General features: G+C 39.8%; 1 protein-coding gene across 2 annotated transcripts in view; it reads left to right on the top strand.

The window, feature by feature from the left end:
- The window catches only part of tax1bp1b (Tax1 (human T-cell leukemia virus type I) binding protein 1b), a 77,684-nt gene extending 53,648 nt beyond the window's left edge, over positions 1 to 24,036 (top strand). Inside the window, exons 14-18 of one of the 2 annotated variants that reach the window (XM_007900480.2) lie at positions 9,490 to 9,585; positions 11,911 to 12,106; positions 12,247 to 12,398; positions 22,845 to 22,936; positions 23,035 to 24,036. In XM_007900480.2, coding sequence (XP_007898671.1) covers positions 9,490 to 9,585; positions 11,911 to 12,106; positions 12,247 to 12,398; positions 22,845 to 22,936; positions 23,035 to 23,236 — 738 coding nt within the window. In that variant the 3' untranslated portion in view covers positions 23,237 to 24,036. The remainder of the gene's footprint in view (positions 1 to 9,489; positions 9,586 to 11,910; positions 12,107 to 12,246; positions 12,399 to 22,844; positions 22,937 to 23,034) is intronic. The other variant, XM_007900481.2, reaches the window with a different exon arrangement.
- Positions 24,037 to 25,308: the final 1,272 nt, after the last annotated feature.

Raw genomic sequence — 25,308 nt, 5'->3', positions numbered from 1 at the left:
GGCACAAGTATGAATTAAAAGCACAGATTGATGAATTAAAAGCACAGATAGACACATATGGGTACGATCTAGTAGCCAAAACTGAAACATGGTTACAAGGAGATCTAGGATTCTCAGTTTACAGGAAAGATAGGCACTGTGGGAAAAGAGGTGGGGAGGTAGCCCTGTTAATTAGGGATGAAATAAAAGCAGTGGAGAGGAAGGATCTAAAATCCAATGACCAGCCGGTCGAGATTATGGGTGGAAATAAAAAATAATAAAGGACATAAAATATTATTGGAAGTGGTTTATAGACCTCCAAACAGCGATCACAAAATAGCACAGGGTATCAATCAAGAAATCAGTGGAGCATGTAGCAAAGGTAAAGCGATAATAGTGGGTGATTTCAATCTCCACATAGATTGGGAAAACCAAATCGGCAAAAGTAGGTCAGAAGAAGAGTTCTTTGAGTGTATGAGAGATAACTTTCTAGAGCAGCATGCCGAGGAGCCAACTAGGGGACAGGCCAACCTAGACTTTGTTTTGTGTAACGAAACAGGGCTAGTTGGCAGTGTAGGTATTAAGAATCCTCTAAGGCAGAGTGATCACAATATGATCGAATTCTGCATTAAGTTAGAGAGGGATATAGTTAAATCCGAGGCAAGTATTCTGAATTTAAATAGGGCTAATTTTGTAGGTATGAGGAAAGATTTAGGTAAAATAGACTGGAGAATAAGATTAAGAGGTAAAAATGTAGACCAACAGTGGCAAATATTTAAGGATGTAGTGCAAAATTCTCAGCGGTCGCATATTCCCTTGCGGAATAAGAGTACCACAGGGAAAGCAATTCATCCGTGGCTAACTAGAGCAGTTAGGGAATGCATCAAATTAAAAGAAAAGCTTATAAAACTGCCAAGAAAAGCGGCAAATCTGAAGATTGGGAGAGTTTTAGAAACAAGCAAAATAAAACCAAAAAACTCATTAAGAGCGAGAAAAAGGAGTATGAGGGTAAGCTAGCTAGGAACATTAAGTCTGATTGTACAAATATACTAAAAGGAATAGGCTATTAAGGGTAAATGTAGGTCCACTTCAGTCAGAGACGGGAGAAGTTGTAATGGGGGACAAGGACATGGCAGAGTCCCTAAATGGGTACTTTGCATCTGTCTTCACCCTAGAAGACACAACAGGTCTGCCAACAATAGAGATGCACCAAAGGGATAAGGACAGGGAGCAACTTAGGGAAATTTTCATTAGTAGAGAATTGGTGCTAGAGAAACTGTTAGCACTAAAAAGTGACAAATCCCCTGGTCCGGATGGCTTGCATCCCAGGGTTTTAAAAGAGGTAGCTTATGAGATAGTGGAGGCCTTATGTCTGATCTTCCAAAATTCCTTGGATTCTGGAACAGTCCCCATGGATTGGAAGATCGCAAATGTCACACCACTATTTAAAAAAGGTGGAAAGGAAAAGATGGGGAACTATAGGCCAGTTAGTCTCACATCAGTGATAGGAAAAATTTTAGAATCATTGATTAAGGATGTGGTAGTGCGGTATTTAGGGAAGCACAATATAATTAGGCCAAGTCAACATGGCTTTACAAAAGGGAAGTCATGTTTGACAAATCTCATAGAGTTTTTTGAGGACATTTCCAGTAAACTAGATAAGGGTGAATCAGTGGATGTGGTCTATTTGGACTTCCAGAAGGCATTCGATAAGGTGCCGCATAAAAGGTTAGTCCAAAAGATAAGGGCCCATGGAATTGGGGGGAGCATATTAACGTGGATTGGGGAATGGTTAACGGGTAGGAAACAAAGAGTAGGGATAAACGGGTCCTTTTCAGATTGGCGGGATGTGACTAGTGGAGTGCCACAAGGATCAGTCCTTGGGCCTCAGCTATTTACCATCTACATCAACGATCTAGATGAGGACATCAAAGTTAATATATCTAAATTCGCGGATGACACAAAACTTGGAGGAAGTGCCAATACAGGGGACGACATTAAAAAAATGCAGCGAGACATAGATAGGTTAGGTGATTGGGCAGGTAGGTGGCAGATGAAGTATAATGTAGGGAAGTGCGAAGTCATCCACCTAGGTAGCAAAAACAGTAGAGCGGGTTATTTTTTAGAAGGGGAGAGATTGGAATGTGTTAGTGTCCAGAGGGACTTGGGTGTCCTTGTACACCAATCACAGAAAGTTAGTCTGCAGGTGCAGCAGCAATTAGGAAGGTGAACGGTATGTTAGCATTCATTATGAAAGCATTAGAGTATAAGAGTAGGGAAGTCTTGCTGCAACTGTATCGGGCCCTGGTGAGACCACACCTGGAATACTGTGTCCAGTTTTGGTCTCCTCATTTAAGGAAGGACGTACTTGCCTTGGAGTGGGTGCAGCGTAGATTTACTGGGTAAGTACCAGGGATGAAGGGGTTGAGTTACGAGGATAGGCTGACCAATTTGGGCCTATATTCTCTAGAATATAGAAGAATTAGAGGGGATCTTATAGAAACCTATAAGATCATCAAAGGGCATGATAGAGTAGATAGCGGGAGATTGTTTCCCCTGGTTGGAGAAACTAAAACCAGGGGTCACAACCTTAAAATCAGAGGCCAGCCCTTTCGCACTGAATTGAGGACGAACTTCTTCACTCAAAGGGTGGTGAATGTATGGAACTCACTACCCCAAAGGGCTGTTAACGCTCAGTCCTTGAACATATTCAAGACTGAGATAGATAGATTTCTTATTGCAAAAGGGATAAAGGGATATGGGGATAAGGCAGGATTAGGTTATTAGCTGGAGTTAGATTAGAAGATCAGCCATGACTGAATGGCGGGGCAGACTCGAAGGGCCGAATGGCCTAATCCTGCTCCTACATGTTATGTTATGTTAAGTTAATGTTATGTACGTTATTCAAGAACCAAGACTTGGGGATCCCAGCATGTGCATTGGGGTCTACTGGTGTTTAACCAGCTACAAACACATAGCTTGCCTTTGACAGCACTGTCTGGCAAGCTTCCAGCAAGAATCACACTATCTTTCAGAATTTTGGCTTACAGGGTTAACAGCAACCGAGTGGGAAGAGTCCCTACCCACAGTGACCAACTGTTCTGCTCTTCTAAATCCTGGGTAGTGCCTTGGAATACTGCAGACGTGCCTGGCTCAGGAACCAGACGACTGTTTAAAACAGACCATCATCCTCGGCTGGGCTTTCAGCCTATCTGGAACTCCAAATGGTATTTTCCTCACAATCCAAAAACAATTAAACAAATAATGAGACAGTCCCTGACTGTGTCAAAAGTAAATTTAGCTTGCTAGTATGCATACACTATATTGACAAATCCCAGCAACTTCACTGATCCCTTCCCTCTCACTCTTGGCCTCCTAAAGACATGTTGTTCTTCCCCTAAAATACACTTCAAATACGGTTATCTCCCCACATTAGACAAAACTCTGTTTAGGGAATGCTTCAAAAGTTTCTTCTTAGTAATCTGGATGACCAGTTTAATGTGGGACAGAAGTACGGCATTGCCTTTGGGACAATCACCAAGTGCCACCTTAAGACTTCAGCAGATTGACAGGAGAGATTCAGAAATTTGGAAAACAATGTTCGATTCCATCTCACAGATGTAATGCTGATGATTTCATCAGTGGCTCTACATCTCGCGGATGTAATGGAACCACCGATATTGAATGTTGGGTAACTCCTTCTTTAGATATATATACAAACACACTCCATATTGTCACATGCTTATTTGTAATGTATTTTTTAATAAAGTGAATTGTAAAGCGCCAAAACCCACCTCATATCTAAGTTGATGTATGACCTGATTTTCTTTTTCACCAGTGTATGAATGATAACTTTTTTCATGATTGCACTATGCAAAATAGTAGAATCAATTCATAATTCTGTGTACCACAATAACATTTGGAACTCTAACTAAATGTTCTTATGGATCAGTGAAATTGCTGGGATTTGTTAATATAGTGTATGCATACTAGCAAGCTAAATTTACTTTGACACAGCTAATGTGTGTAACACATTACTTGGCAGGTCAAAAGTCACAAGCAGATCATTGCTAATGCATGCAAATTGGTTCTCATAAATTAACCAATCTTCTAACTGTATTTAAGCAAAATCTCTAAAACTTGCAAAGAATTCTAGGTTGCTTTATACACCTTCATAATAATAATCCTTACATTTGGTATAGTAACTTTCACTTTTGAAAGCATTATGAGACATCCTCCAGCTGCAATTTTATAGGCAAATCCAGCAGCCGATTTGTACACAACAATGTCTCCCACAAACAGTCCTTGGTATTTGTGTATAGCAGCTATCTAAAATGAGAATGTATGAAGTCAGGAGTGGTGCTATTTATTTGAAAGGTGTGGTGTCTCAACACCAGTAGACCCTGGTGATAGATTACTGGATTTCCCTTAAGGGTTTGAGGAGGTGGGTGTAAACTAAATTTAAAAAATAGCTTGGGGAAATCTTCACTTTTTTTCCCCACTTAATCTTACAAAGAATAAATGCTTTTGTTTTCATTTGGCATGAAATTATGCTTCAGCAAATGCAGCCCTTGTGCAGCAATTATAAATTAATTCCAGTCAGAAGCAATATTCTGTTCTCATGTTGGCAGCAACCTTGAATTTTAATTTTTTTTTACTGCTCCCCTCCCCCCTTCTCTTCTAAAGGCATTTGACTTACTTTTCCTTATACTGAAGTGTGGTTTGACTAAAGTTGCTCACCCGGTGTTATGCCTCCTGTGGCCATTACTGATGTTTGAGTCATCAAAGTGAGTGTTGGCCAACTATTCAACTGAGGGCAGGTTATTCAACTCGGGGCAAGCTATTGAACTAAGGGGAATTGCAGCCAGCCACAATCCTTAGCAGGCTGAACAGGTCAAATGGCCTACTTCTTTCCTATGTTCCTTACACGACATCCATAGACACGGTTATTCTAGCAGAGATGTCTATGGGAGTTTAAAGTCCTGACATAAGATTTTAACCTACAACCTTCTGACTCAGAGTTGAGGTTGCTAGTGAGATCTATTTGCTAATTTAGCACACTATTTGGACCTCCAGCCTTCTTACCTGTATGCTCCAGTGTTCCGCAGTGATAAAATATTAATATTTAATTTTCTTATTGCAAATTAAGGGTATACACAACAAGGGCAAAGCAATGAATTCAAGTACAGTTAATTCAGTTTAGGGAGAGTATCTGCACATCCGTATTTTTAAAAATCTTATTTTCATTGAATTACTTCTATTAAGAAATACTGTATGATCCAAGTACATCTGATTAGCACACGCTGTATGGGGTAAGTATGCAGGAATAATCTGTATAAACTGTACAAGCTCAGTGTTATTCAATGAAAGTGCAAAAAATATATAGATTAGTCTTTATATGGGAATGTATTAAATAAATGATCAGTCTAAGACTGACTTAGAGAGCCATGAAACTCCTTGTTTAATTTTAGGATACAATCACTAGTTTGTATGGAATAGATAATAGATCATAAAGCAATTTAAATCTTTTAAGTAGAAACAAGGACATTTGCAGCACAGAAAAGAGCCATTTTAAACTGAGTTACAACAATGTTTGGAATTCGATCAGTTTTGAAATAGTGGAATCTCTGCTGATTTTTGAGTATTGGGAGTACAGCTGTCATATAACACCATTTAAAACTACCTCTAACAAAAAGAATTTTTGATGAATATCCCAAAATGAATAAAATATTCCCTTTTTTTATAGCGCTTTTCAAGTCAGAGGGTCATATCAAAGCACTTCAAGGTTATAATAATAATAATAATCCTTGCATTTGATATAGCGCTTTTCACGTCGGGAGGATGTCCCAAAGCGCTTCACAGAACACACTGTAAAGTGAATTGACTGTACATTTGTGGGCGAACGCTGCAGCCAATTGCGCACAGCAATGTCCCACGAACGGTCGTAGATTGAAAATGACCAATTTATTATTGTTTTCGGTTTTGGAGGGATTATTATTAGGCGTGTGGAGTAAGGAAACTTGCCCAAGGTTTCGCCCTCTGCCTGGAATTGAACTCAGGTCTCTCACTTGCAAAGCGAGTGCTCTAACCACTGAGCTACAGGACTCCACTACATCGAGGCTCGACCATGCAAACTCACTGCTTGTGACCCTCCCCAACACCTTCCTCCACAGGCTGCAGATCATCCAGAGCTCTGCAGCCCGTGTCCTCTCCCGCACTAGGCTCCATGACCCTATCACCCTCATCCTTGCCCAACTCCACTGGTTTCCCATCACACAGAGGATACAGTTCAAGATCCTAGTCCTCAACTTCAAAGCCCTCCACAATCTTGCTCCCCCCACTTCTCTGATCTCCTAACCCCCTATCACCCTGTTCGCTCCCTCTGCTCAGCGGGCTCCGGCCTGCTTCACATCCCCCGCCTTGCTCGCCCCACTATCGGCGGCAGGCCTTCCGCCACTCTGCACCCACCCTCTGGAACTCCATCCCGCAGTCCCTCCATCTCATCCCCTCCCTCGCCACATTCAAGACCCTCCTCTTCGACCGTGCTTTCGATCTCCCTGCTTCCCCCCTGCCCTCCACCCTTCCCCACCCCGACCCTCATCTCGGGTCCGTAACTCTTGTCTGTCCAACGCCTTGGGACGTCCTCCTGACGTTAAAGGTGCTATACAAATGTAATTTTGTTGTTGTTCTAGTGCCATGGGATCTTTAATGCCTTGTCCATCTGAACAGGCACATAACCTTGCTTTAACATGTCATCTGAAGGATGACATCCTCAACAATGCTGAAAACTTCCAGTGCTGCCCTGGAGTGTCAATATTAGTTCAAAGTCCCAACATGGGGTTTGACCCCACAACCTTCTGACTCAGGGCTACAGTGGTACCAACTGAGCCAGGCTATTACACAAATTTACATTTTGATAGCACATTATCGTATTGACACTTTCACAAATAATTACTGACTATTTGTAGGCAGAGATGTCAACCATTTTGCATATACGCAAATACTATATACTAAGGTCCCAGAAACACCATGAGGTGAATGATGAACTGAAGGATTTTTGGTTAGGACACCAGAAAAATTTCTTTCTAATATTGTCATGGAATCTTTAATATCTACCTAAATCTACTGGCAGATGGGAACAATGTTTAAAGTTTAATCCAAAATATGTCTTGTCAAACTGGTGGGTGGGGGCCGGGCGGGGGGGAGAGAAAGAGGAGAGATAACTTAGTATATGAATTATAGTAATTCTGCAAATTAAGTTGGGTAGTAGACAACAAAGAGGAAATATTGGGACATTCCCAAAAGCGATGTGTAAATATTATAATGATTATGAGCATACTTTAAACAATATCCACTAGGGATTACAACCATTAGGCCAAGCTATAATTCAGTGCAATAAAAGTGCTGAAAATTGGATTGAATCCACTGTAAATGGACAGGCAATTGTAGAAATTACCAATCAGTTTCTTATCTCCCCCAAAGGAAGAAGCAGTTGATACCCAATTAAAAAGGTTTCCATTTCACCTATAAACTATGCAAGATATCTACTTCAGCTTTCAGATCTATTTTGGCTAAATTGTTTAAAAGGAAGTTATAACTTATGAATTAAACAATCCCATTATGTTGGGATATATTAACTTTGCAAATGCCCATATTCATTCATAATGTTTATTCCCCCATCTTAATTGTTCAAATTCTAAACTTCATAAAAATAAATTAGACTTTGTTTCTTATTTACCTCTTAAAAATTATATTGTTGTTGTGAATTACTTTGTATGTTGGGTGTCCTCCCGACATGAAAGGCGCTCTATAAATGTAATTTTGTTGTTGTTTTTGGCTTCACATTCACCTTTTGTTGGTAGATTTGGTGTGATTCTTATCAGTGCACAGCCAGGAACTTCCAGTGAAATAGAAACAAGCAAGAATTGTTTCCTATATTCAAGAAAGATGATAGAACAATACTTGGCAACTAACCTGACCCTCAAACATTGGAAAAATGAGACAGAGACTTTTTTGGCAGAGGTGATCACCTAACTTGATGGTGGGAAGCAATATGATGTAGTATATTTAGACTTCCAAAGGGCATGTGACTGGTTCAGTAGGAGTAGGTTCAGTTATATATCGCAATGCCGGTGACTTTTTGCGCTCATGCACAATGACATGAAATAAAGGCAGTGACCTGGTAACCCAAAAGTTGACTATTTGTAGTGCAGGAAACTGAGTGGGTTTCAACGTGCACCCGCAGTGAAATGTGAGTGGTGACATTACAATATAGAAATGCTGACGGGTGATCGGTCTTTCTGGCCCCTAATAGGGAGTTAAGATTTAATGGACTACAATATTGTATTGTAACTGAATGCACTGTATATTTTATATGTGAAAGTTGAACTTCAAAGAATGAACAAGTTCATTCCAGGGGTATAATCATAGAATTATACAGCACAGAAGGAGGCCATTCAGCCCATCGTGTCTCTGCCGGCTCTTTGAAAAGAGCTATCCAAATCAATCCCACTCCCCTGCGCTCTCCCCATAGCCCTGAAAACTAGTTCTCCCCAAATAATTATCTACTCTCTTCAAAGTTGTTATCAAATCGGCTTCCACCACCCTTTCAGACAGTGCATTCCAGATCCAAACAACTCGCTGTGTGAAAACATTTCTTCTCACCTCACCTCTGTTTCTTTTAACAACTATTTTAAATCAATGTCTTTGGGTTACCAACCCACCTGCCACTAGAAATAGTTTCTCCTTGTTGCCACTGTTATTTGCCACTGATGAGATGGGTAGCAAAGGGTTGAAGGGAGGGATCTTTTAAGCTTTTAAACAAATGTACAGAGCAAGCAAGGTCTCACGAACAGCCATGAGATAAATGGCTAATTAATCTGAAGGATTGTTGACCTGAACACTCTTCAAATAGTGCCTCAAAGAACAAATGAACTGGGTCTTGGTTAAACTTCTCAAGGACACCACCACCTACAATAATGTAATGGTCCTCCAGTACTGCATTGGAGTGTTAGTCTAGATTGAGTTTGAATCCTGACGTGGGGTTTGAACCTGTAACCTTCTGATGTAGAATCACTGAGTAACACTCAGTATTACCAAGTGAGCCAGGTTGATACCTGAATCTACACATGTATTGAAATATCGTTCATCTTCTAGTATCATTTCCCCCACAAATATACAGTCAATTCACTTTACAGTCTATTCTGTGAAGTGCTTTAAGATGCCTAGAAGATGTGAAAAGCGCTATATCTAATGCAAGGATTATTATTATTATTGTCTGCTAAAAATATCTTTTAACATACTAATGCAGATTGACTATTGTTGGGCTAAGTATTAAAGCTCATCCTCAGCAGAATCTGTACACAAAATTCAACGATTTTAGTTTTAAGCACTTAATAAGCACTTAATAAACATTTACCACTTTGCATCCTGAACTCTCACAAATGTTTGCAAAGTAGTAGTAAAACCAGGCATAAACTAAATTGGTGATTTGTGTTCTGTTTCTTCCAGGTTCTACTTTCAAAGAAGGAACAGGAAGTAAAGGAACTTAAAGCAAATGTGGCAGACCTTGTCGAAGCAAAGGAAATGCTCGAAGAGCTAAATAGGGTGATTGGTTCTCTAAGTTTGTTTATGTTCTTCCATAATCTACTCCAGTGGGGTCCAACTGGTGGCCCACGGGCCGCATCCGGTCCGGCGGGTGATTTTATCTAACCCAAGACCATTTCCAACATTCCAATTTTCACTCCCTCCTTCCCTGGTGAACGTCCTACCATGGCAAGGCAGGAGCCGGTGTTTGGGAGGATGCAGCGTTGAGAGTGGAAATAATACCGACCGTCACTGCAGTCTTGTCAGGAAGGCAGGCGCATTTCTTACAACTGCATCCATAGCAACCACTGACTCCTAATGCTGCAGATAGTGAACCGCGTGGCTGATTGGGAGAGAGAGGGATTGAGAGGGAAAGAGGGCGGTGAAGAGGAGTGGGAAAGAGTGTTTGTGTGTGTGTGTGTGTGAGACAGAGAGGTACTAAAGGGGGAGTGAGAGAGAGACTATAAGCGTGAGAGAGAGAACGTGAGAGAGCGCGCTCGCTCGAGAGAGAGAGCGTGCGAGAGAGAGAGTGCGCACGAGAGAAAGCGTGCGAGAGAGAGCGCGCGCGCCTGTGAGAGAGAGAGCGCGGGAGGGAGAGAGAGAGTGCGTGTGGGAGGGAGGGTGTGAGAGAGCGAGTGTGGGTGAGAGTGAGTGTGGGTGAGAGGACAGACGTGCCTTTCATCCTCACCGAAAGCTCCCTCTTTCCCCATGAAAAACTTCTTTACTCCCTTCATTCCACCTCCCAACCCCACCCTACCTCTGCGACCTCCTGACCCAGCCATTCCCTTTGCAGAGCAAATACAGCTTGCTTCATGTACCCCCACCCCATCTGCCCCTTTGACTCCCTCCCTACCTCCAGCCGACAACATTGAGCACTTTGAGATGTCCTTCTAACATGAAAAAGATGCTGTGTAAATGTTGTTATGTTTCTGGAAGGGAAACACAAAATATTGCTTATTTGACCTGCGGACTTTCTCAAATAGGGAATCCAGTCTGCGGCAGCCAAAACGTTGGACCACCCTGATCTAAGCGTATAAAAGTTTCATCAGATTGGATAAATAAATGGACGTGTAATATTGTTTCCATCTTGGATTAAAATATACAATCAAAGTTGATAGTCAGGAATTTGGTGACGACTATCGAAAACATTTATTTTGCTAGAAATTCTAAATTAAAAACAATATTTAACTGTTAATATGTATCAAACTGGCCATAATTATATTAATAGTGGTTTCACTCAGGAAATTCTGCAGAGATGTCTATACTACTACTACTAATAATAACCCTTGCATTTGATATAGCGCTTTTCACGTCTTCTAGACGTCTCAAAGCGCTTCACAGAATATACTGTAAAGTGAATTGACTGTATATTTGTGGGCAAAACGCGGCAGCAAATTGCGCACAGCAGTGTCCCACAAACAGTCATGGATTGAGTGACCAAATTATTATTGCTTTTTCTTTCTTGAGGGATTATTATTAGGTGTATAGAGTAAGGAAACGTGCCCAAGGTTTCACCTACCCTACTCTAGGAAGTGAAAACGGTCATACTGATGTAGTACTTCATTAATTGTCCTGTGCAATACCCAGACTGGGTTTTTGATTTCAAGGCTGAAAAGTAAATTAAGAAGTACAGAATTTCATATTGTAGTGGTATCTTTCATCTTGAGGTCATGAAGATCAAAAAACACTGGTTCCCCCCCTACCCCCAAAGAAAATGTATAACTTGCTAACCTATTGTATATCATTAAAATGTAATGGTGCGTATAGTAGGTTAGAAAGTTAAAGTGCTAACCCTCTGGATGTACCATTAAAGTTCCCTTAAGATCTTATGTATCTTTTTGTTTTGCATTTGGGAGTAATGTAAATTCTAAACACAGTGGTAGAAACAGAGTTTATTTTGATTATCTGGCCATAATTATATTGTCAGTCATTGTCAGAAATGGAAACAGTCATCTAATGTACTTCTTGAATTGTTACATCATTAATATTGCGTATAGTTCAAGCATTAGCTTTTAGCTGTGCAATGAATTTAAAAATAAATAGCAACAACAAATTAAATTCATACAGTGCGTTTCATATAGGATGAAGTCTTGAAGGACTTTACTGGAACAGTGTGGAAACATGACCAAGCTGAGGAGTTAGGTAGGGAGATGATTAAAGGTAAGGTGGAGGATGTAGGTTTTGAAAATGGCTTAGAGGACAGAGGAATATAGTGTGATTTTGGAGGCAGTTCCCAAAAGCAGTGGTATAGGGGCCGAAAGCTGAGTAAGCTATGATCCACTGTGTCTCAGTTCTGCATGTATATATTTTTCCATAACATGCTTGAGCTGATATTTCTATTTTCAGGAACTTTCAAAGGAAGTAAACACACAAGGTAGTGGACCAGTTCATGAACATGAAGACCCAATCACGCAAAACTCCCAATCCCTGGGAGCACAAAAGGTACTACAATATCCAAATCCGTATTCTTCAGAGACTCTGCTGGTACCCATGAAGCAACCTGGGCTGCAGTTTGGAAATCCTTATGCTGAGCCGGGAAGAGGTTAGTTCTAATTTTTAAGTCTTCTCATTATAATGTTGTTGTTGGTAGCGGTTTTATGTTCTATACACCACACCTGGTAGTTTTTTGCAATAACATCACAGTGCTCATATTATCCTTGTCCTTTGCACATCTGAATTTAGATGGAGAGGATGGAGCACTTTATCCTGATGAGATTCGCAGAGTACCTCTGGGCATCTCCACATGGGGCCTGGACAGTAATGTGGTCTGCAGTCAACCTTCTCGCAACTTCAATCGGCCAGATGGACTTGAAGACCCCGATGATCTTATTACTGTAAGTTTGGAGAGATTTCCATTTGCTTTTAAAGAAAATTAAAATGGTTTGCTGAGGGAAAAAAAGCTTCAGTACATCATTAATGTCTGACCATCTGTGACACAGTTTGATTCTGTGATAAAAAGTCGTATTTGTTGATCTTTACTGGTCATCAAGGAACAGGAGTAACTGGTATAATTTTTGTAATATTTTCATTATTTTCATGCACCAAACTGACAGCAACAAAGCTCATCTTGCACATGACTCAACTTCCTAATGCTAGAAGTTGCAATGCCTAATAAAATACGATGTTTATGTGTTCTTTCTGTTATATATCTTAAGTGAACCTTGGGCGACCCTACCCATTTGGGCTTTGGCTTGAAGTGTTAACAGGAGCTGAGTGGAATGACTCCCTGCCCCAGTGACTGGTCTGCCCTTCCAAATCCTACTGATGAGCCAGCCTGGCTGGGCTATCATCAGCAGTGCTCTGGAATACTGGGGACCAGCCTGGCTCAACAACTGGACCACCAGGACCGCCACAGAGGGTTGGCTCGATTCTGACATTCCGTTACTGAACATCATTCTGCTTACCCTCCCCTACTTGCCGGCCACCTTGATGTTTTCAAGGTCCAAGTCTAATACTGGGTACCGGGTTCACTCAGCACCATCTGCTTAATCCAGGTCCTCATGTGAGGGGCCTTGGCAAATAGATGTGCTCACATTGAAGCTGATTGCCTCCAGGGTTCTTAACAACAGGTCAGTGTAGGCCCGAACCTGATGTATTTACCACAAATCCACCTCAATGCTTGATCCTGGACTTCGCAAATGACCCTCCGCTGCATCGCCAGGAACTCGGATCCATGAAGGACTGTTTGCACACAGGTCTCATATGCCGTAAGCTTGACCTGCATTGGGAGCGAGCATTTACTTGTAATGTCTCCTCAAACTCTTATCTGAATTAAACTTCATGAAACCTTTATCTATGATGTAGAAATTTAGTATAAATAGACAATTCCATTAACTTAGATATAGTATCATAACATCTTTTTATTCATGGCTCAGGTTAGGAACCACAAACCAATTCCAAGGGGTTGCATTAAGCAAATTGTACGCTGGCAAAAAAAAGGGCACTTGGAGTAGAATTTCAGATACATACTTTGGCAAATCTGGGGCCTGTTCAATTGTCATTTTAGCATAAAGAACGAGTCTGAAGGCGAATGAAGGTGGTAATACTTGAAATAAACCCTGAATTTATAAAAGGATTCTCTGGAGAGGACAACAGAAGTGAGATGTTTCTTCTGAAGAAGACAAAATTAGAAACCAAGTCAGTCTTAATTAGTTCAAACAAATGTCCATCTACTTCCTCAGTTGTGAAATCTTGTGTAGTGAGATGTACAGCAAAGGAGAAAATAAGTTCCAAAAACCTGGAGCACAGGAGCTGACTAATGTATCCCAATAACAGAAGTTTAACAGCTAAAGTTTTATTTAGAAGAAAGCAATTCCTCTGATAGACTGGTTGGCAAAAGTGCTGTCAGCTAAAGAACCAGGCTATATAGCTTGGAATGTTGTAGGTGCAAAACCTGGGCCTGTGCTGAGTTAGCTGGTCTCATCCAGGTTAGGGTATGTGCTATCACAAACATGAACAATTTTGCGGAGGTATCTGTGATCCTGGGTGGATTAAAAGCTGGAAGGGTGTAGGGTATGTGCTACGTTTGACCTCTGAGATGGGAAGAGAAAAAACAGCCAGAGTGCTTCCTCTTCCCCTGCCCCTCCTCATTTGCTGGAAAGACATTGGTGAGAACAGGATAAGAAGTGGCTTGGCACACTCTGCGGTCACAAAGCTGTGGCCCTTTTTTTATCTGCGCCTTATACTTTCTGGAATTACATAAGCAAGTTGTATCCCTCCAGGGAGAGAGTGTGCTTTCCATTCCAGACACAGGATAATTTCTTGTGCAAGTAACATGATATAAATCTGTCTGGTTTGAATGTTCTTAAGCGTGGTAATGGGTTTCTCCAAGTGTCAGACACCCAGGTGACCAAAAAAATGGAGAGGTATCGAGTTCGATAATTGTCTCCGTCAGTTCCATTCTTGGTTAGGTACTCGCACTGATGGTAGAATTTGTACTGACCATTTGTTTTGAAAGCGAGGCTTTTTGCTGCTGTTATTTCTGCTCCAGGGAAGTTTAAGCAGCATTTGTAGAGCTCTTTATTGTATGGAACCCTGCTACTCTATTCACAATGAGTACAGTGGTATCACGACCTGTTTCTCATTTAGTCTAGTTTGCTGCATTTAATTGCTATTAACCTTTGCTGAAGCTTAACCGTGTTCAGACAGGCATGATTTCATATCTAGTGCTCAGCATCTTAGGAAAGAAGAATGAATTCACCTTCCTGACTTCTGGCCTCTTCTGTCTATTACTGTGTATAATTAGAGAAACTGTCATAACTTTCAGAGCATATTGAAAGAATAGGATGTGCACTTAGTGATGTTTTCTACCTTGGTGCTCATTCTGCATTTCTAATATGACCATCCCCAGTGCACATATTACACATGACAAGCTCTTCTTTTAGTCATCTGCCACAGTTTAATTAGCACCGTATTCACTCTGATCCGAGTGTCTTTGATCCTCTTTGCCCTTCTGCAAACCCATGAGGAAGAACACTTGTGTCTTGTGCTCATTTGCTGACACAGCTCAGCTTTTGTAATGAGACAGAGGGACTCTAATGTGTTCCAATAAGCAGATTGTCTGTGGGTCAGCAGTAAGGAAATTGGAATGTTCTTGCGTTTTACAGAAATTTGCCAGATTTAAAGAGAACATGGACTTCAATCTGAAAGAGAAGGAATATATTTTTCCCATGGAATATATTTCTGATAAAATGCAATCAGGCTTTGCTATTTTGGCTGCAATGTGTTTCTTATAATAGAACAGGGAATGAAGGATAAGAGGGATTGCTTTCTGTTGAATATAGACCCCCTCAGTATGAAAATATGCAGGTCATCCTAAATTTCAGGAATATTTGGGACTTGTTTCCTCCTTTGCTTGGTTCTTGTGGTTGTTTATTTTTCAGGGCTGAAACAGGTGTTCTTATTTCCAAATGGTTATATTGTGATTAATCAGGATGGGTATGTTGAATAATAATAATAATAATAATCTCTCAAGGACCAAAAAATAGCTATATTGGAATACTCCACAGTGCATTGAATGTTTTTCGGGTTGAGTGGCTCTGCTCAGATTACTAATCCATTTCAAATCCAATGCAGCCACGTTGAACAGAAGGTCTCTTTATAGACTTTCATTTCCTTTCAACTTGTTTTGGATTTAATAGATTATTCTGCTGAATTTACACTGCCAGGATCAAAAGCTTTCATCTCCCTGTAGTACAGTAGTACAGTGATGGTTTTACTCTCCATTTCACATTGCTTTTAATCAGGCCAGAAAAAATTGAGTTTAGAGTTCTATGCCTCTGCATCTTGGCATTTCTTCATAAATTGAAATTGTAAGGATTTATGATGCATAAGTTTAGTCTTGTAAAATGATTGTATTTTCATTAGACTATTGACATTAATATTTATACCAATTGTGTTGGATACAAACCATTAAATAAGTTTTTATTCAGCAATTTTCATTTTATAATTTAGTTATGTGAACTGAAGTTGCTTTCCTACAATATGTCTGTTACCAACTACCTCAACTGTAGCATGAAATAGAACAATTTCAAAATAGTCAGGGACAATTTAAATCTTTAGTTCCGTGAATCATGAGCACTTTGGTCAGAAGGTTGTCATTGAAGCCCACATCGAGACTTGAGTACAGTCCAATTAGCTGATATTCCAATTAGTCCAACACTGAGTGGGCTGACGGTTAGAGATACTGTCTTTTAATGGGACATTAAGATGAAGTCATAGGTGGGTGTTATGTTCCCATTACACCATTCGAAAATATAAGGCTGTTTTTCCTGGTGCCTTGGCCAAGAACAATAATAATAATCCTTGCATTTGATATAGCGCCTTATCATGTCTTCGGGCCATCTCAAAGCACTTCGCAGAATATACTGTAGAGTGAATTGACTCTATACTTTTTGGTGAAACACGGCAGCCAATTGCGCACAGCAATGTCCCACAAACAGTCATTGAGTGACCAAATTATTTTTATGCATTTTGAAGTATTTATATAATATTTATTAATATGTATATTAATCTTCCAGATTAATTGGCCATTTGCCTCATGGTTGTTTGTGGAACCTTGATGGCAGAAATAGTTGTTGTCTTTGCCAATAATTACCTGCTAAGCATTTTCAGATGCTTCAGTGTGATGAGGTGTTTTTAAAAATGCAAGTTTTCTCTTTTTACATTCCGTGTGTTAACTTTCATCATTTCAGATTATGAGAGGTTCAGATGAATTAGACCTTCAGTCAATTTATCTTCTTTGAGAATAACAACATTCATGTCTTTCCATTACAGCACCAAGTTATTTCTTAAATGAATCTAGCATTGTGACATCTGAAAAAAAATCCTGTCCTTAATCATTAATTACCCTATTTACCCTCTATGTAAAAAATAATAAATAATCATATATATTGCCTTATCAAGTTGAAACATTTCAGCACTTCACATGATTTTTGCTGTATAGTATATTTTTACTGTGTATTTTGTAGGTGAATGTGACTTCTACTTTTACGCATAGCGCTATCCCACAAACAGCTATGAAGTGAGTGACCCATTTTATCTGGAGGGATTATAGACCAGAATTCTGGGAGAAACTCCCTTCTTTTTTCAAATAGGTCCATGGAATCTTTAACATCCAGTTGAACAGGCACACGGGATCTTGGTTTAATGTCTCATCTGAAGGACGGTACCTCTGACGGTGCTTCCCCAGCACTATATTGGAATGACAGCCTAGACTATAAGATCAAAGTTCTGACATGGAGCTTGAATCTACTGCTTTCTGACTTGGAGGCCACAGTGCTGTAACTGAGATAGACTGACATCTCAATCCTGTTCTCTTGTAAATTAGCCTTCACAACCGCAAACGTTTACCTTCTTGTCTGATGTTTTGTCATAGCAAACTGTTTTCCTGGATTATATTGATCAGTAGGAATTATGTTTAATAGTTCAAAACTACTTACGTATAGATGTCCATCTATATGTATGTATGTATGCAGCATACAGGAAGTGACACCGGGGCAACCTGATGATCCAGAAGTCAGCCCTTTTTAGCACATAGTGCTGCCTAGCCCACAGGAAGCTCCGCACACATGCAGCGAATGTGGAATGCTGACTGGCAATTAGTGCTGTTGTCATTTTTGGAATCTAAACCAAAACAGTGCTTTACTTTAATTGTACCAAACTACAGCTATAGATACAGTACCACAATAAAAGAAAAGGAAAAAGACCACCAACCGTGCTACCTATGGAATGTTGCAATAAGAACTCTAAGCAGCCAAACGTAAAATACAGTGGTAAATGGAGGCACAGTGTGTCATTTGTCACTGAATGTAATCTGGAATATCCTCAGGGCTGATTTAAAATTTAGAGTGCAATTCCACACAAGTTATAGTAGGTTCAGGTATTGCGATTTTTAAATGTGGCTTTCTACAGTATTGTATCAAACATGGGATCCGCTGTTGGTTCTGTTGAGAGCTGTTCATTTTAATATAATATAATAATTGTGCAGTAATGCACGGCTACAAGAAATAATGAGTATTTCTTACTTATTTACCACAAAGCAGTTCACCTCATTATTACAATCAAATACTTACAATTACATTTTGGTTAGCATGTGGCTGCAGTAGGAAGTGTCTGATTGAGCTACATGAGATAAATAAGACTGAGATTAAATCCAAGGCAAATGGAAAGTAGAGTTGGCTCAAAATTTTCAAAGTGAAGACAACCCGTAACCCAAGTCACCTTAGTCCTGCTCTTTGGGAAAAGAATAATGAACAGTGTTTGTAATTTTTCATTCTAATTGTTTTTTTCCATTAAATTGCACGTTAAATTAATAGGTTTGGGATTTTGGAGTATAAATTGTTCCTACTATTTATGTGTGTTTATATTAATTTATTGCTCCCACTTCTAATGTTACATAGTTTGTTAGTAGTAATTCCACTTAGCCTTTTTCCTGTTGGTGTTAGTATAAGACTAAAAGTAAGTAGAATTTCCATGGTGCTAAATCTGCAAATGCCAGTGAGCCGGACCTGAAGCTTGTAAGAGGAAGCCGGCTAAGTGGAATTAATAGGAGTTTCTGTTGCCATGTACTATTTTTCCTACTCAATGACTACAAAGAGGTTTCTGCCCATTCTTTAATGTGGCAAGGGGTAAATGTGGGTGGTGATGGGTGTGGGAGGTGGTGGGGAAGAAAGGAATGTCTGTGTGTTTTAAATTTCCCAATAAAAAGAATATCTCTTTAACAATAGGAGCTGCAGGGCTTGTTCCAGCTGAGGGCTTTATGTATTAAGGCAGTTTGAGTGCATGTCCTTTGACTCTTTCCATCTTATTTAAATAGTTTGTCTCCGAAGCCCATAGAAGATGAATTGGTATGTTGCACAAAAGCACAACTTGAAGTGTTTTGCCATTATTATTTTTGTGACCGTGGGGAAGGTGTCAAGATTTGAACCTTGTTTAAATACAAGGAGCTTTTTCTATTAAATTGTATTTTTCATTCTTCTCAGTACTTTTGCACTGAGTGCGCGTGATTCATATACATGAGTTTCCCTGTAGATGATTCTTCAAATCGCAAGCAGATTTGGACATGTCCTCTACTGGTACAGCATCTCGCTGACTGTTGATGGGAGCTGTGAAGCCGACCTCGATGTCCATCAACATTGTGATCCTCATCAGCGCCTGCTGCAGCTATTTATGTGCTGTTAGTGCTTGTGAAATGAGAGCAGCACTGACAGAACTGATGAGAGGAGGCAGCCCAACAGGGCAATTTAGCTGATATGTCTGACTGCACTGTGACATGTGTGACACGCTTGGCTAGCGTTAGTGGGATATACAGATCACTCAGAACTGACCGCTGGGAAGTGTGGACACAAGCCTGCAACAGTGNTTTTTATCTTGTGGAAATCATGATTGACAGACTTTGTAGAATTAAGAGTTGACAGCTTTGTTTTTTCTAGATGTTTTATTTTCCATTTCTAATATTAGTCCTATACAGCAGTTTTAATAGGTTTTGTAGCTTTGCCCGCAAGCGGCTTGTACAATAAACATCATGTTTTGATTTTTTTTATGGAGCACCAAGGCTTTCACTGAGTGAGATTAAAAACTCAAGTGCGCAATCGATCTCTTTGCTGTTACTTGCTCATTAAAAGGGAAGAAAAACCCAAAGGGAGTACTTTCTATTTCAAAGTATTCCCTCTAGATCTGGAGACGAGTAATATATTTATAAAAGTATTGTTTCCTTGCAGCAAGTAAACCTCACTTTTTCACATGTGGTTGTGAGCCACTCCACATTTATTCTAGGGAGTCCTGGAGAGGTTCTGTTTATTTTAATGAAGCAAGGTACTTTTGACTGATTTGAGAGCTGATCGGGAGCTGTCCAGCAGTGGGAAAACCAGTGGATGCGCAGGAATAAATGGACAATAAATGCTAAACATTCACAATATCAAGGGAATCAGCTCTCAAACCTGTCCAACTGCTTGGCCCAGTTAAGCTAAATAGAGCCACTTCAGGATGTCCATACTACATTGATCCCCCCACCCCCCTCCACATCACAACTACAATGAGCTTGGAATAAAGGAGGCAGCTACCATTTAGTGTATGAAAACAAAGATTACTTGCATTTTCTTTCCTGATTTATTATGCCTCCTCTCAGCACTGCTGAGGAATTGACCTGCTTCAATGCCCCACAGTACTACTGTAGAACTATTTGCTACAGAGTACTGTAGTTGGATATTGAATGCCCTGCCAGGAATAGTAGTTCAGGCAAAATTCATATTGGCCTTCAAGAGGAAAATGGATAAATACCACAAAAAGAGTAAGCTGCAAGGTTTGGGGAAAGGACAGGTAAGTGGGACTGAAAGGATTACTTTTGAGGGAGTTGGCACATGGGTCTGGGGATGGGTCAAATGACCTTTCTTTTGCCATAAATTTCTGTGGTTCGTTGGTTCTGTTTCATGCTACAGGAAGACCTAAATGTAAAGCAGGCATTGTTATAACTTTCCTTTGTCCATAGATGCTGCCTGACCTGTTGAGTGTTCCCAGCGACTTCTGTTTTTGTTTCAGATTTCCAGTATCTGCAGTATTTTGCGTTTTATTGTTATGAAGTGATGAGTGTCCGTAGAATGAGGCCCCTGTGGTATAAAGGGTTATATTGTAGAGTAGCAGCTGGACAGTGCTTCACTTCAGGTCACATAGAAAGCCAAATGACCAGATCCACTGCTCTTGTGAGCATTACTGACAGTTGCTGGGATGCCACAGGGAGACCCTTTCAATGTCTATGCGCTGTGTACAGGAAGCTGGCCACTCAGCGCTGGAACAAGCAATGTACCACACCTCTGGCATACTGTGTGTTTACAGGCTGTCTGCATCTGACTAATTAGGAATAATAAAATAACCATCCCTTACCCATGGAAATGTGCAGATGATTTTGAACGAATATCTGATGCTTTTGACTCTACAACAACAACCTGTACAAAAGTACCCGCAGGGTAGCGTCTCAGAGCATTTAACAGTGGCGGAGCCTGACTCTGAGTGGTGGGGTGAGGTGACCGTAAGCATGGTCGAATAGGAAGGTTTTCAGGCGGGACTTGAAGAAGGGGAGAGGGGCAAGGCGAAGAGATTAAGGGAGAGTGTTCCAGAGTTTCAGGGCGTAGTGGCTGAATGCGCAACCTCCAGTGGTGGAGTGGAGGGCACAAGGGGCGAGTAGGAGGCTGGTGCCAGTTGAGCTGAGGTGCCCGGGTGGTGGATTGGGGAGTAAGAAGGTTGGAGAGGTAGGGAGGTGCCAGGGAGTGAAGTGGTTTGAACACGAGTGTGAGGACTTTGAAGATGATCTGTTCGGTAATGAGAAGCCGTGGAGCCTGGCCAGAACTGGTGAAATGGGGGTACAGAGTTTAGTCTGAGTAAGTTTTCAGGCAGCAGAGTTCTGAATGAACTGGATTTTTTGAATAGTGGAGCTGGGGAGACCGACAAGGAGTGTGTTTGAGTCATTCTCTACCACCCCACATAGCAGATCTACACCAACCTTTAGCTCATTTTGAGCAAAATAAGTCTTGGTTGGTAATATGTTTTAACATTTTCGCTCCATAAATCACATCCTTTCTCATAGTTCATACTATTTATACTTTGGATCAGTCCTGTTTTTCTTCTTTCACTTTCTCCAAAGGCTGTATATTTTCATAGCATGAGTGAGCAGAGTTGAATATATTGTCCAAAAGGGTGCTCCCACCAGTAAAATATGCTTTTATTACTAATAGATATGGATTTTGAAAATGTTTTAAAATCTTTGTTCATGGAATGGAAATAGTTGTGTGGGATTGTACTTGTATTTAGTATAATGGTTTGCTTTGTGTTGCATTGATCGCTAAATTAAATCACTTGGTATTGTTCCAGATTGAATTGTATATTGTAATTCTGCCAAGGATGTGAAATAATGATTTCAATGGAAGTTTTGCCTTTATAATTGCTAACTCTCCTGAACATGAGTTGTTTTACTTACATATATGATTTTGCCTTTGAAATCCTGGTGCACGTTTGTGAAGATAATCAGTTGAGTGGAATTTGTCTGAAAGCCTTCATTTTTTATATACCTTTATACTTTCCAATTGAAGCCGCAATGGACTCTGCCTCTATAACTTGGCAAGTTATTCGACGTCTTACATGCTCAACTTCTGCAGAGCTTTCTGAATTTGTTCATATCTATTGTCATCACTTGACACTGCTCCCTAATTTTATGCTGGCTAAATATTTTGATGTATTTCATGTGAAACAAGTCACCAAATTATTTATAAAAATTCTAAGCGATAGTAGTCCTAAACTCAACCCCTTATGAGACGCCCTTAATCTGTGCTCAGTTGGGTGCCTTTGCAAAATGCATTTGCTTTCCACCATCAAGCCATTTGTGACTCTAGTTTAATACATTCTCATCTGCGCCATGGGCCTTAACCTATGCATTGGTCTATTATGTGGACTATGTCAAATGCCTTTCTAAAATCCAATAAATAAAATCCTTCACCTTCCACCAGCTCTGGTTGTCTCAAGGAAATCCAATAAACTTGTTAAGCATAATCTCTTACTGCTAAAGCCATGCTGCCTGTCTCTGATTACCCTTTACCCTCAAGATGATCCTTTATAAAATCCTTCATCATAGTTTCAGAAATATTCACACTGTCAACCTGAGACTTAAGTCTTTGAAGGCTCTGCCCTTCTAGAACCAAAACACTTAACAAAGATCAAGTCTTCTGTGATTATTCTCCTCTAAGTCACATCATAGTCTAAGTGGGATAATTTTACATGTGTGTGTTTTACAGGATGAAGATGTTAATGTTTCACCAGTTGATGTTTCTGATCCTCAAAGTTTCCTATTACAAGAAAGAGGATCTCACTTCTGCTTCCAATCAAGGTAGGTTCATTCTTTTATTTCTGAATATGAAACTTTTCTGTTTTGTTTTAAAATAACACCTAATGATCATCGATTTGATTTACTTTTTCGTTTTGCAGCTTTGATCTTCATAAGAAGTGTCCACTTTGTGATTTGGTGTTTCCACCCAATTATGATCAGAGCAAATTTGAAGAGCATGTTGAAAGTCACTGGAAGGTGTGTCCCATGTGCAATGAGCAATTTTCTCCAGATTGTGACCAACAGATATTCGAGAAACATGTCCTGATGCATTTTCCTGAAAATGTCCAGAGCTTTGATTAAATTATGAAGCCCATTTAATTTTTTTGATTCGTAATGAAGACTGGTTACATTGGGATTAATGTTAATTTAGCTACCACACTATATTGCTATCACTCAAAGGGCACCATATTACTGGGTTAAAGAGGTAGTCTGCTATATTTTTTAAATCTTTGATTTCATATATAAAGCATAGCATATATAAGAAGTTGCATAAAGTGATTATGAAACCATAAGTCATCAATGTAATATCACAAATATGCAGTTGCAGTAGAAAACAACAATGTATCTAATATAAGCACTTTACTTGTAATACAGTCAGTCATCTGCAGTGGATTCTAATTTAAATTGGTTGCAGTTTAAGTTTTGAGACATGTAGAGCACATTTTCTGCATATAAACTTAAAAATTATCTTGTTGCTTATTCATAGTAAACTGTATAGGCTCTTTAGAACTTGTGATTCCTTGTAGATATCAAGCTTTTCATTTGAAATTGTATTACAAGTCGATCTGTTTAAGCATGGCTGAAATCTGTTTTGTTCCTATTCCAGCTTCATAAAACATAAGAAATTAAAATATTTATGGACAGTGTACCAAACTGATGTACAAAACTCTGGAAAACATTAGATTTCCACTAAGATGTTTAAATATGTCCTGCAATGTGAACCCAATCTGTAATAACTTTTGCTTTCTATGTAAATGCTTATATTTACTGAATATTTTTGTTTGACGAGAATTTAGTTAAGTTTTCTCACTGGTGATGATGTGTCTTGCTTTCTGTTGTTGTGGAATTTTTGTTCGCAATAAAGATCTAGGTTGACCTCAGTTTCACATGTCCAGCTATCAAGAAATTTAATGTTTTAGCAATCAAGAACATTTTAAACAAATTATTCGAAACGAGGAAAAGTAGTACTTAATTTTTCATTTTTCTTAAAGGTGTGTAAATTCTAATCGTCCTAAAACACGCATATCCATGTCAGGGAATACCGCACATCGAAACAGACAACAATTTCAAAAATCTGTTAAAATCCAGTAGTTTTGGTGTATGTGGAATCCCTGTGAGCAGTCATTATTTGGTAATACTTTGCCTTAAGTTCTGATCTGGGGTAATAGAAATGTGTGGCTGCACTTTTTCTATGGATTCCGCTACAAATGCCACGCCCCGGGTCTCTGCACACTGCTTGCTCGACGCTGCTGCTGTGATTGGAGCGGCTCCCGTCATGCGTGGGCAGCGTGGGGAATCTTGAGATCGCGGAATCGGCGCAAACAGGAAATCAGCTTTGCCCGGCGCATGTGGCCTAAACTGAGCTCCTACAACAAATTCTTGGTAAGTGCTGTACTATTCACATTAACATTTTTAGTATTTTAAACATAACTACAGATTCAGGAAATATATACCTATAGTTTAATCTGGTTGTTTCACAAAATGCTTCTCGCAATAGCAACAACCAACCCTCCACAATTCCCCCAAAAGTTGCCAAAAGACCCGCAATTTGGAGCAAATATTTCTGCACTTTTCCATTGGCCCAGATTATGATCTACTGATTGTAGCTATATTTAACCCTTTTAACGTGAACAATGATTTCCTTAACCTAGCTTTGTAACATTTTTATACAGTAAAATTTTACTTGTTTTTAGTTCAGAAGGCCTAAATTCTTTCTGTATTGGTAGGGTTAAAGGTAGACATCCTTTGAATATTGTTTCAGAAGTTATATCATCTTCAGGTTAATATCTTGCCTTTTTTTGCAATTGTATAAATTCAAAGGCTGAACCTATCCCCACAGTCAGTCACATACTGTCAGGTTAAAACATTAGCTTTTTAAATAGACATTCAGGAAGCCTGAAATGGTTATTAATATAGCTTGATACTGGAGTTGTGCTGAAATTAGTTATCTCACCGACATTTGATAATTATATCTTGGGAAAGAAGAAAACCTGAGTTTCAGAATTTTTAGGAAAGTTGTTGTTTTAACAGCCCCTCTCCAGAAAATCAGAAAGCTAGGTATTTTCCACCAGCTTGGATATAGTGGTGTACAGCAACGCTTGGAAGAGTCACTTTGTTCTTTCAAACAATCATGGGATGTGATATAGGGAAAG

Source organism: Callorhinchus milii, unplaced genomic scaffold (genome assembly GCF_018977255.1).
Source record: "Callorhinchus milii isolate IMCB2004 unplaced genomic scaffold, IMCB_Cmil_1.0 Scaffold2, whole genome shotgun sequence".
Classification (NCBI taxonomy): Eukaryota; Metazoa; Chordata; class Chondrichthyes; order Chimaeriformes; family Callorhinchidae; genus Callorhinchus; species Callorhinchus milii.
Note: the sequence above shows the minus strand (reverse complement) of the source record. Positions and strands in the feature narration are given on the sequence as shown.